The sequence below is a fragment of the Natrix helvetica genome (genome assembly GCF_964273705.1).
Source record: "Natrix helvetica genome assembly, chromosome: 1".
NCBI lineage: Eukaryota > Metazoa > Chordata > Lepidosauria > Squamata > Natricidae > Natrix > Natrix helvetica.
In genome coordinates, this window is record NC_138548.1 from 365,311,280 (window position 1) to 365,324,459 (window position 13,180).

Genomic DNA, 13,180 nt, shown 5'->3' on the forward strand with positions numbered 1-13,180 from the left:
ACTGTCACCAAGGATGACCATGGAGAATCTCCATAGACACTTGCTAGAGAGAGAGATGCTTCAAAATCTCCTCTCAGAGGGGAGAAACAGAGACTAGCAAGGCTTTGATTGTTAGGGAAGTGTGTGCGTGTTGTATTGTGTTGTGTTGTGTTGTGTGGCCTCTCTGTTTGAATTCTAAAGTCCCAGAGCACTTTAGCTTCCTCTTTTTGTGTTTACTTGGTCTATTTTCTGACCTCGGATAAGCTCTGGCTTGCAGAGAAGAGCAAGAAAGAGGATTAGGGGACCTGAGACTAAAACATATGAAGAACGGTTGCAGGAACTGGGTATGTTTAGCTTAAGAGAAAGAAGGACTAGGGGAGACATGATAGCATTGTTCCAATATCTCAGGGGTTGCCACAAAGAAGAGGGAGTCAAACTATTCTCCAAGGCACCTGAGGGTAGAACAAGAAGCAATGGGTGGAAACTAATCAAGGAGAGAAGCAACTTAGAACTGAGGAGAAACTTCCTGACAGAACAATTAATCAGTGGAACAGAAGTTGCCTCCAGAAGTTGTGAATGCCCCAACACTGGAAGTCTTTAAGAAGATGTTGGATAGCCATTTGTCTGAAGTGGTGTAGGATTTCCTGCCTAAGCAGTGGGTTGGACTAGAAGACCTCCAAGGTCCCTTCCAACTCTGCTATTGTATTGTATTGTATTGTATTGTATTGTATTCTATTCTATTCTATTCTATTCTATTCTATTCTATTCTACTTCTGGCAGATTCTTCCATTGTTGCCACTTTGTCAATGTAACTTTTGTCGACATCGTCAGTCTACATCGCAATCTTCTTCCAGCGCCTCACCAAGTGGTGCACTGTTTCTTCATCTTTCCCCCCCCCCAAAAAAAAATAATTAATTACGATTACTATATTTTTATCCCCTGTCTTTTTATATTTATTCCTCAGCCGCATTTGCTGCCCGGTTAAAAAAAAGTGACTCTTACATACAACGCAAAGCCAGCGGACATAACCTAATCCTCCTGACAGTCACTTCACCCCCACAACGACAACCCTGTGGGGTGGGGCGGGCTGTGAGAGAAGGACTGGCTCACCCAGCCGCCTTTCAAGGCGGGGCTAAACCTTGTCGACCCCCCCCCACCTCCTTGCAAAGAGCAGCTGCTGGATCCCTGCCAAGCGTCGGGACGATCTGAATGGATCTGAAAGGATCCTGGAATTTCCCTGGCATTGAGAGCAATTAACCTGTGGAACAGCTTGCCACCAGAAGTTGTGGTTGCTCCAACACGGGAAGAGTTTTTTTTTTTAAAGGACTGACCAGCCCCCTGTCTGGAATGGCATATAGGGTCTCCGGCTCGAGCCCAGGGGGTTGGGCTAGAAGACTTGCAGGGTGCTTTCCAGATCTATTCTGATTGACGGATGGACTGAGACGTCTATTTCCCATATCGTCCACCTGTTGGAGCTCCTTTACCCGGCGACAGCGGCGTCACCGCCGCCCGATTTTCTGATTTGGCCCCCGAGCGGGCGCGCCCCGCCCTGCCAAGCCGACGGTGGAGCTAAATTGCCCCCGCGAAGCGTCGCTTCCACTTTCTCTCCCGAGTCCGACGTCTAGCTGCTGCGATCGAATCTCCATGGCTGGCCCAGGCAACGAAGCGGGGACTCCCTTGGGGCTGGCGCGGCTGGTGCTGCTGTTCCTGGCCCTGGCTGAGCTCGGGAGAGGTAGGGGGCGCCTCTGCGGGGGTCCCTCGCAGCGAGGGAGGGGGAAGAGGGGGGGTTGGAAGGGAGGGGGGGGAAAAGAAGCCAAGCCTGTACCCCACCCCACCCGGCCCGGAAGAAGAGGGGGTGAATCTCTGACACCCCCCCCCCCCCTTCGATTTTCCGCCCAACCTCCTTCATTTTCCGAGTTAGCGAAGTCGGAACCGATTCTCTCTGCCCACCCGACCCGTGGGAAAGTTCGCGGGTGAGTGGGAGGTGGGGTGGCATTCACACCACCGGCTATTCTAAGAAAGGGGGGGGGGCTTTCCGTGGCTTCCGGTGCAAGCAACTCGCTGGCCGCGGCCACTCGGGTGGGGTCAGATTCACACAGAGTCGGAAGGGGCCTTGTAGATCATCTAGTCCACCCCACCCCGGCCCACCCAAGGAAAAGACCCCTAACGCCCTTTCTGACCGACGGCGGCCCAGTCGCTTGCGAACGGGCGAATCGAGCCCTTGGGCAGCGCGCGCCGCGACTCCAGGCCGTTCCGCGAACCCGGAAAAGTTCTGCCAAGTTCGGCGGTTTCGTAGGGACGCAGCCACCGCCCCGCGGACTGGGGGAAAACAATCACTCTGATGATCCTCCCCAGGCGGAAAAGATCCATCGGGGATCTAATCTTGGCGCAAAAAGAGAGACCCTCCCTCCTTGGGGAGGTGATTGCTTTTACCGCCCCCCCCCCCCGACGCCCCCCGGGAATCGGGGGGGGTGTTTGATGTCTTCAAGGAAGGGAGCAGACAAGGGAGGACCCCCCCTCCCCTAGTTGGGACCACCCTTCTGCCCCTAAGTCCTCCCGGGGTGGCGCCGCCTTTGCCCCGCCCGCCCCTCCCTCGCTCGAACATGTGGAGACAACGGACAGATTAAAGATTAACAGAGTTGGAAGGGAACTGTAGGTCATCTAGTCCACTCCTCCCCGCCCAAGCAGGAGACCCCACACCATTTCTGTCCAGTCTCTTCCTGAAAGCCTCGAGTGCCGAAGCTCCCACAACTTCTGACGGCAACTTCTGTTCGGTGGGTGGATTGTTCTCACGGTCAGGAAATGTCTCCTTGTTTCCAGGTTGAATCTCTCCTTGCTCAGTTTCCATCCATTACTCCGCGTCTGGCCTTCGGGTGCTTTGGGGAATAGCTTGAGCCCCTTCCTCCTCTCTGCGGCAGCCCCTCCAATACCCAAACACTGCTACTGCGTCTCCCCTGGTCCTTCTCTTCCCTAGACCAGCCGTGCCCAGTTCCTGCAACCGTTCATCGTATGTTTTAGCCTCCAGTCCCCTCGTCATCCCAGCTGCTCTTCTCTGCACTGTTTAATCATTAATATTAATATATGCTTTATTGTCATTGCGCCCTTTACGACGAAATTAAAATGTCACCTTCGGAGTACATACTTCGTACTTAAGGGGTCAGTAGAGGGGGGCGTGCATAAGTGCTCTAATGTCCCTGTCCTCTCTGTCCTTGTGTTTTTATTAGCTTTACTTATTTACTTGTTTATTATTTTATTTTATTTTATTATTTCATTTTATTTTATTTTATTTTATTATTTTATTATTTTATTATTTTATTATTTTATTATTTTATTATTTTATTATTTTATTTTATTTATTTTATTTTATTTTATTTTATTTTATTATTTTTTTATTTTATTATTTTATTTTATTTTATTTTATTTTATTTTATTATTTTATTTTATTTATTTTATTATTTTTTATTTTATTTTATTTTATTTTATTTTTTATTTTATTTTTTATTTTATTTTATTATTTTATTTTATTTCATTTTATTTTATTTTATTTTATTATTTTATTATTTTATTTTATTTTATTTTATTTTATTATTTTATTTTATTTTATTTTATTTTATTTTATTATTTTATTTTATTTTATTTTATTTTATTTTATTTTATTTTATTTTATTATTTTATTTTATTATTTTATTGAGTTTAGCTGGCCGCCTATTTGCCCATGGCGACTCTTGTTCTCAGTTTTGTTTGACAAATTCCAATAAATAAATAAATAAGTTACTAAGTGAATAAGCGAATAAGCAAATAAGTAAATAAATACATCGTACCTAAGAAAACTATAAAAATAAAACATACAAACGCACATCCTCCACATTCTATACAATTCAATTGATCCCCCCCTCCCCATACCTGCATTAATATTGCACTTATACCAGGGGCCCCCAAGCAGAGCAGGAGAATTCTGGGAGTTGAAGTCCACAAGTCTTAAAGTTGCCAAGTTTGAAGACCTCTGCACCTCTGCATATAGTAGAGTTACTGCTCTGGGATAGAAGCTGTTTTTGAGACCCTTTCTAGCGTCTACCTTACGACCTCTTCTCCCTCCCACCCCCCTTTGGTGTTTTTTTTCCAGAGGTGGGGGGCTGTGGTTTTTTTTTTAATCATTTTTTCCCCTTTACATACAGATAAGGCAGAATATACCATTACACCCGAACAATTAGATTGTTCAATATTACAGTATATCAGTTCCTCTTATCATCAACCCACAACAGCCGTCAATAGTTCTTCTGCTTTCCATACCCCATATTGTAGTCTGCTTCACCTCCGACCCATCTCCTCTCCCTCTCTACTCCCCCTACCTCCTTTCTTCTTTCTGCTATCCCTCTCTTCTCTACTTCCCCTCCCTCTCTCCCTCCCCTTTCTCCTCTTTCCACTCCTTCTCTCTCTCCTACTCTTTCCCTCCCTTCTGCTTCCCTCCCCCATACCCATCCTCTCTCTTTCCCTGTCTCTTTCTCCCTTCCTCTCATTTGCAGGGTGTATTTCAGCGTCCGAGTGAGCTCCGTTTCATGTTGGTGAAAAAATCATATTGATAATTTTGCATACATTCTCCTTTTAAAGATATACATATATAAGAATTCCATTTATTCCCTCCCCCCCCCAAAATAGCCTCTTTTTTGTCCAAAGTGTAAGCCGGATTCAAATTTCCAGCTACCCTTATACTATTATTACATAGTTATACATCATTAAGCCCCCAGAATTTTTAAATCTCTTGTTATAGCTTCAATTATACATTGTCGGGAGTATTTCCAAGTTCCTCCTCCATTCCCCCCCCCCTAATATATTTTCCAATTAATACTTTTCTTAGTTATAACCCAATGTAATCATTTCACATTCCTCAGTTAATATATATCAGCTGATCTACTATCTTTGTCAATCTATATTTAATTATCTTTTACTTCAAATTCTTTTTATACCATACGTACATAATATAAGGGAAGATAGCTGTGGCCTTGAAGGAGGCAGGCCAAGGTGGACCACCCGCTTCCCGTGAACTCAGTGGCTGGAGAGACCCGGCCCAGACTGACCGCCTCCCTCCCTCTTTCAGCCCAGGATATCCCCTCTGTCCCTGGCGAGGAGATCTTGTCCCAGGTGGCCTTCGTCCAGAAAACCCGCCGGAACACCAGCAGCAGCTCCGAGTTCATGTTCGAGTTTGACAACGACGAGATTTTCCACGTGGATCTGGAGCAAAGGCAGACCATCTGGCGGTTGCCCGAGTTTGGCCGCTTCACCAGCTTCCAGGCCGAGGGCGCCCAAGGGAACATCGCCGTCCTGCAGTCCAACTTGGATATCCTGATGAAGAGATCCAACTACACGCCTGCCATTAACGGTGAGGGGGGCGGGAGAGCGGGGGGGGGGGACGGTTTCGTTCCTTCTCTTCCTTCCTCCCCATCCCCACCGGAGCCCTGGCATCATGGGGAGGGGAATCAAAAAAGTCACGATGGCAGACAGGACCCTGGAGGTGCCTTGCCCCTCCTTCACAAGAGGAGTCGAGATCTTTTGACCTCCCCGTCTCTTGCTGCTACCCCTGGATGGGCTCACTCGAAATCCGGAGGACATTTGGGGAGGAGGGGGAGGTTTAGATCAGATGGATCCCTGAGAGATGCTTCCTCTTGAACTCAAATGATGGGGGAGGGGAATTCAGCTCTTTGTTTTGCCCTCCCTGTAACTCTTCTCTCTCTTTCTCTCTTTCCTCTTCTCTTCTCTTTCCTCTCTCTCTCTCTTCTCTCTTTCTTTTCTCTCTTCTCTCCCTCTTTCCCCCTTTTTTCTCTTCTCTCAGTCTCTCTCTTTCTCGTCTCTCTTTCTCTCTCCTCTCTCTCTCTCTCTCTCTCTCTCTCTCGTCTCTCTTTCTCTCTCCTCTCTCTCTTTTCTCTCTTCTCTCCCTCTTTCCCCCTTTTTTCTCTTCTCTCAGTCTCTCTCTTTCTCGTCTCTCTTTCTCTCTCCTCTTCCCTCTTATTCTCTTCTATCTTTCCCCTCTCTTCTCTTTCTTTCCCTCTCCTGTCTCTCTCTCCCCATCTCTCTATCTTATCTCCCTCTCCCCCCCTTCTCTCCTCTCTCAGTCTCTCTCGGTGTCTCTCTCTCTCTCCCCTTCTCTCTCTTCTCTCTCTTCCCCCTTGTTCTCTTCTTTCTTTCCTCTCTCTCTCTCTTCTCTCTCCCCTTTTCTCTCATCTCTCTCTTCTCTCTCTTTTCTCCCTTTCCCTTCTCTCTCCTCCTCTCTATTTTCTCTCTCTCTCCTCTTGTCTCTCTTCTATGTCTCTGTCCTTCCTCTTTTACTCTCTCTCCTCTCTCTTTTCTCTCACTCACTCTCTCCTCTCACTCTCCTCTCTTTCTCCTCTCTCTCCTCTCTCTGCCCCTCCCTCCCCCTCTCCTACAATTGCTGTTTGCATTCCACCCTTTCTATGCTGATCTATGACCTTAATCAAGATTTGGCTGAGTGGTTTGTTTCTGCCTTTCCCCCTTCTGAGTCTTCCTGCCTGTCCAGATTATTCTTCATGATGGGGCGGAGGGGAGGGGAAGGAGAGGGAGATACTTTCAAACAAAACCGCAACTCAACTTGTGAGGCAAAATTTCCTCAGGCACCCTTCCTCCTCTTGAACATCGCAAGCAGCCAGCATAATCTTGTAGGGAAGGAGAGCAGCATAAAAGCAAACAAATATTAATCTTGACGCCATGTGGGAACCCTGTGACCTGATGTGATCTAGGGTCTCCTGCTTGAGCAGTGGGTTGGATCAGAAGACCCCCAAGGTCCCTTCCAGCTCTGATTGACTGACTGACCTGGTCCAAACCCCAATCTTTTCTCTCACTGCCCCTAACCACTCAACCGGCCATCAGTGGACTCCTGATCCCAGCTGGATGTCCTTCAGACTTCTCCTGAGGACCTTCCCATCATTGAAGGATGGCCTCCTTCTTCCAAGGGTTGGAGGAAGTCAAGGTACCCCTCCTCCAAACCGAAGCCCCTCTCCTCTCTCTCCCCCTGCAGTGCTCCCAAAAGTGGTGCTGTACCCAGAGAAGACGGTGGAGATGGAGGAGCCCAACATTCTGATCTGCATGGCGGACAGCTTCTCTCCGCCGGTGCTGAACATGACCTGGCTGAAGAACGGCCAGCCGGTGACCGAAGGGGTGCAGACCATGGATTACTACCCCAAGAAGGACCACTCCTTCCGCCGGTTCTCCTACCTGCCCTTCGTCCCAAACGGGGACGACGTCTACATCTGCAACGTGGAACACTGGGGCCTCGAGAAGCCCCTTGGCAGGAGTTGGAGTAAGCAGAACAAGGGGGGCAGAGGGTGGGCAGCCTTTTGGGTCAGGGGTCCCATGTATTTCAAGCAATTTGAAAAGGGGACAGTGTCCCCTTTGGGAAACTCCAGTCCCAAGATTGCCTTCCTCATGCCTGTCTGTCCCACATCTGCCCACACCCAGGTGTTCCAGGTGGTGCTGAATAGATGGGGGATTCCCCCTCCCCACACCTTAAAGAGGCAGAAAAGAGGCCTGGGGGTGGGTATCAAATCCTATTGAGGATCTTAGTCTGTGGGGGAGAAGGAGGGAGGGGGCGGGAGACATGGTGGCATCTTCCCACAGAGGCAGGGGTCTCTCAGGGTGGTAGACGTGGGGAAGGAGACATTCTCCAGGCAAGGTGGAAGCAACGGGTGGCAACTCCGCAGGGTGAGATCCGAACTTGAACTAAAGGAGGCCTTTCCTGATGGGGAAAGCAATGAAGCAGGGGAACTACCTGCCACTTGAAGCCATGGAGGAGGGGAGGTTTCAAGAAAGGGCTGGTCAGCCATTTGTCTGGGAAAGTTTGACAGTTCCTGCTCTGGGCAGGGGGTTGGACTAGATGACCTCCAAAATCCCTTGCAGCCCATGGCTTCTGCGACTTACTGAAATTGGATTTGTGCTGACTGCCAGCCCCCCCACCCCAACCGTCAAAGTAATAACTCCCAGGGAATTCCCGCAGTGCCCACTGCTCGGATGGCAGCATCCCCACTTTGTCCCTTTCTCCTTCTCCTCCCATAGATTTCAATACCCCACAGCCCCTCCCGGAGACGACCGAGACCGTGGTGTGCGCGGTGGGCCTGGCGATAGGCCTTGTGGGCATTGTGGTTGGCACCGGCCTGATGATAAAGAGCCGGAAGATGGGAGAGGCCAGCTATCGCCGAGGAAACCTGTGAGTTCCCAGAGACCCTCCAGTTTCACATTGGGGGGGGGGGCAAGGGAGGGAGAATCCAGTAGGTTGGCATCAGCCTGGTCGGGAAGTTTCACAGTAGGACCCAGGCTCAGGCTCAGCTAGGAAGTGAGGGAATACTGCAAAGCCCCAGAGAGCCACTAGAGGGCAGACAGTGGGCATCTCTGTTCCGCCCCCCGAGTGGCCACCTGACGTTTTGTATGGGGGAGGTTCCTTTCATGCGTGTGACGCGTGAATCGTCGCGTGTATTTCTCTGGACTCCGTTGCTTCGTCAAGAAACCGCAAATTCCTTTTATTGTTAAACAAACACCATCAATTTGAAGTCTGAAGAGAGGCAATCGAGGGGGTCAAACCAGTCAAGATGGGAGCCACAACTAGAGAGGGGGAGGGAGATCCAGTTGTAGCATTGTGGCCTCCGTCTTGATTTTTTGGGAAACCCTCCCCCATAGTCCTTATCCCTAAAGTAGTTGAACCATCTGCGTGATTCAGCATCCAGTTCAGTTGAGGTTTGCTTAGAGCAGGGGTGTCCAAACTTGGCAACTTTAAGACTTGTGGACTTCAACTCCCAGAATTCCCCAGCCAGCTCTGCTGGCTGGGGAATTCTGGGAGTTGAAGTCCACAAGTCTTAAAGTTGTCAAGTTTGGACACCCCTGGCTTAGAGGAAGCCTTGGTGGGTTGGTTTCTCCCCACTTAGCTCCTCAGCTGGGGGTGGGGTTCATTCTGAAGTGGGGGGATGTGTCTCGAGGCATCTGGAGGAAAGGGTGACCCTAGGAAGCCCCACCCATCCACTGTGGAAGACCCACAGAGATCAGACACAGCATTATACATCGGGTCTTTCTCTCCAATGGCTCGCCCACCCAGAATTCCCCCTTTCTTTCTTTCCTTCCAGGTAAACCACGATTGCAGGATTGACTCTCCGCCTCCCCTCCCCCTGTGAGCTGCATTTGTGCTGCACACTTTTCTTTTTCCGACACTTGTGACGACTCCAGAGAGCAAACCAGAAAGGGGGAGGGAAAACACTCTCTGCCCCACTGCCAACATTTTTTTCCCCACCGCTTTTGTTGGAGACCCCAGAAGTGCAACATTCCCAGTGGATCCTGCGATCCCTTGTCTTCCAAGCATTGGGTCTAGAGGGAAATGTAGGAGTGGGTTTTGGAGTGAGAGAGCTTGGGGGAGGGGAGGCGCGGGAGAGTCCTTGGTGCTCTCTGAGCTTGGTTGTTTCCTTGAAGACCTTTCAACGACCCAACTAGCTAACATTATCAGCGCTAGAAGGGAGCAATCTCTAAGCTTGGCTGTCTTCTTGCAGACGTTTCCTGACCTGGCCTATGTAACACAGTCGGCACTGATGCAATTACCTGCCCTGTTTCCCCCCAAAATAAGATCTCCCTGAATAATAAGCCCTCCCCGAAAATATTGCAACACAGCAGCAGCCTGGAGGTGACCACGCTCGCTGACTCCTGCACCTCAAAAATAACAAGGCCTTCCTGAAAATAAGGCCCAGGGCTAATAAGTTCAATAAAATAAATAAATAAATAAATATTTTCGGCATCAAAAGTAAAAAAAAAAAGACCCTCTCTTATTTTCGGGGAAACACAATCATTGGGTCATGAAATGTCTGCAGGAAGCTCGGAGAGAACTCCTCATGTCAACCCCGAGGTACAAAATATTATCCTTTATTGAGAGAAAACTCAGGACCTTTGCTGAAAAATCCCTAGCGATAGAGAAGGGCAGTTTTAGGGGGACACCTGGTCCACCCCCTGGAACCAGGGCTAGCTAAAAGGGGCACCATCTCTGCTACTCATCCTCCCCCACCTCTCGAGTTATTTCCTCCCCACCCTTTCTGATCAGCTCCATGGTTTTTTCCGGGACCCCTTTGTTGTCGGGGAAGGCACGGAGGACGATCCCTTAGCTCTTCAATGACACACACACACACCATCTTGGTCTGTCTCGAAGACCTCCCGTCAGGCAACCCCCTGCGTGCCTCGGCTGTGAAATCTGCCGTCCCAGGCCACAAATTCTCTGGAAGTCCAACCACAGCTTGCTTGCTCAGGATGAATATGAAAGCCTGCTTGCGTAGACAAAGGCAGAAGCCCCTATCCCTTTTTCAGGACCCTGGACAGTGATTTAGCTATCTCCCTTGCCCTCCCTGTTGAATTAGTAAGGTTTTTTTTTTCCTCCACTGTGTGTGCACACACACACACCCTAAAATTATGTCCTGCAAAATCAGCTCCTTAATTATTATATTTTTGCAACCGCTGCAGAATAGGAATGCTTCCAGGCTGTCTAATGCTTCTTCTTTCGAATAAAGATATTACTCAACTGTGTGCGTGTCTGTTCCTGTCCCTTTGGTGCTTTTAGAAAGGGAAGCGGTGTCGGTTGTGGTTTGTAGGGGGCTTTTTTTGGTGGGGGGAGGGAGGGTTAAAGGAGCCAGAAGGCCATGGATTTCATGACGGCAGAATAATCCATTCTGTGGATGTTTAAAAAGGAATATAAAATTGGAAGTAAACATTTTCCTTTTACGGGCATGTTGGTGAAGGACTTTGGAAAAAATGATGATTTTTACAATAGAATAGAATAGAAGAATAGAATAGAATAGAATAGAATAGAATAGAATAGAATAGAATAACAGAGTTGGAAGGGACCTTGGAGATCTTCTAGTCCAGCCCCCTGCTTAGGCAGGAAACCCTACAACACCACTTCAGACAAATAGTTGTCCAATCTCTTCTTGAAAACTTCCAGTGTTGGAGCATTCACAACTTCAGGAGGCAATGTTTGCTGGTAGTCCTCAGCATACAACCACAACTGAGCTCAAAATGTATGTTGCTGAGTGAGAAATTCTTTTAAGTGGGTTTTGCCACATTTAATCAGGGGAACAGAAGTTGCCTCCAGAAGTTGTGAATGCCCCAACACTGGAAGTCTTTAAGAAGATGTTGGATAGCCATCTGTCTGAAACGGTATAGGGTTTCCTGCCTAGGGAGGGGGGTTGGACTAGAAGACCTCCAAGGTCCCTTCCAACTCTACTATTGTATTGTATTGTATTATGACTTTTCTGGTCACGTTTAACAGAATCACTGCAGTCGTTAAACTAGCAACACGGCTGTTAAGTGAACCTGGCTTTCCCCAGTGTGTTTGCATGTCAGAAGGTTGCAAAAATCACATGGCCCCCAGGACATTGCAATCGTCACAAATGTGAGTCAGTTGTCAAGCATCCAAATATAAATCACATGAACGTGGGGAATGCGGCAATGATCATAAGTGTGAAAAATGATCATAAGTCACTTTTTTCAGTGCCGTTGTAACTTTGAATGGTCACTAAATGAAGACAAGGACTGCCCGTAGATGATGACAGTGCAGAAAATTAAATAAGTGCAAATGGAAACTCACAATTGACAAAAATGGATGGGGAAAATGGATTTGGTTGGGAAGGCAATGCAAAGATTTTTAAACAGAAGATTTTTACTTGGTCCTGTTTTCGTTGGGAAATCGGTTCTTTTTTAGGCTTGAAATAGGGAAACAAAATAGGCCTTCGTTTTCAGATTGAATAATTGTTTCAGAAATTTAGTTTTAGAAATGGCTGGTAATAACTAAATATAATTCAAAAGTCAAATGTAGTTAGTATTTTCACGGCACTGAAAAGGGTCAACGCATTTTTTTTCTTTTTTTCTATCCTGACCCCCCCCCCCTCTTTTTAAAAATCTTTAATTATATTGCATTTTATAGTACAATAAACTTTAATAAAGCCTTGCGGGGGGACGGACGGACGAATCTCTTCCGCAGAGATGCGAAGCTTTCAAGGCAGCCGCGTAGCTTAAGTGGGGAATCGGACGAGAAAACGGCTTTCCCTGCCTGGCAACTAGTGACCAAGCCTGTTTCAGAGTTTTGATTGGCCTCTTCGTGGAAAGTCCCATCCAAGTGTGGAAAACCCCTGGCGTGGGTCCAGCGGAGTGTGTGGGAGGGGCTGTAGAGTGGGGAGGGGCATTGCAAAGCAACTGACGATTGGACTCTCGGTTTCTTGAGGGAAATTGGACCCCGCTTCTGCTTTATTAGGTGGCAATAAGCCAATAAACTAGCGGCGACTTTTATTTTCCAAAGAGGTCCGTAGTTGGAATACTCCAGGTGACACCGCCCCCCAAGGCAATCCTTGGTCTTTGACCCCGGGCGCTGACCCCAGGGGGAAGGAAGCGCACTTTGCTCTTGCTCAGAGGCACTGTCTTCTACCCCATCGCCTAGATTCAGCCCTGTGTCAGTCGTTCTTGGATCTGACACACTGAGGGGAATAGCAACATTGGTGCGGGAGGGGAGCGCCCCATCTTCACGTGTGTGTGTGTGCGCGCACGCGCTTGCTAGGACTACAGCAGTTATTTCAGTGATCAGCCTGGGTGGGGTGGGGGATATATGAGGCCCTTTGGCAGGCTTCCCCCCCCCCGCAGTAGCTCTTGCGAGTGTGTGTGTGTTTTGTGTCCGCGAAGAAACTGCCATCCGAAAAAGGATTCCCGGTAGACTGGCTTCACAAAGGCAAGGGTTGTGTTACACGCCCCGATGTCACGCGACAAACGCGGGCGGAGTTCCAACAGCCTCAGAAAGTGCCCGAACATGAAAAGCAAGAAACGGAGAGAGAGGACAGGAGAGAAAGAGCAAGAAGGGGAGGGACGGAGGGAGAGAAAGAGCGAGAGGGAGGGAGGGAGGGAGGGAAAGAGAACAAGAGAAAGAGGAAGGGAGAAAGGGGAAGGGAGGGAAAGAGCGAGAGAGGAAGAGGGGGAGAGGGAGGGACGCAGCGAAAGAGACTGAGAGAGAGGAAGAGAGGAGGAAGGGAGAGAGAGGGAGGGAGAGAAAGAGCGAGAGAGGAAGGGGGAAGATTGAGGGACACAGAGAAAGAGAGTGAGAGCGAGGAAGGGAGGAGGAAGGGAGAGGAAAAGCGGGAGAGAAAGAAAGGGAGGGAGAAAAAGAGCAAGAGAGGAAGGGGGAGAGAGG

At 48.6% G+C, this 13,180-nt stretch overlaps 1 protein-coding gene across 2 annotated transcripts; it reads left to right on the plus strand.

The window, feature by feature from the left end:
• Nucleotides 1-1,556: 1,556 nt before the first annotated feature.
• Nucleotides 1,557-10,533, plus strand: LOC309384546 (HLA class II histocompatibility antigen, DR alpha chain; the record flags this gene model as incomplete). Of its 2 annotated transcripts, XM_081938232.1 has the most annotated exons (5): nt 1,557-1,711; nt 5,075-5,356; nt 7,007-7,288; nt 8,041-8,191; nt 9,099-10,533. In XM_081938232.1, exons 1-5 carry the CDS (start codon nt 1,624-1,626, stop codon nt 9,100-9,102), a joined length of 807 nt encoding a protein of 268 aa, XP_081794358.1. In that variant the 5' UTR covers nt 1,557-1,623. The 2 variants fall into 2 exon arrangements, with proteins under 2 accessions (XP_081794358.1, XP_081794359.1); XM_081938233.1 differs by lacking the exon at nt 9,099-10,533 and having other exon boundaries at nt 8,041-8,195.
• Between the last annotated feature and the right edge of the window lie 2,647 nt (nt 10,534-13,180).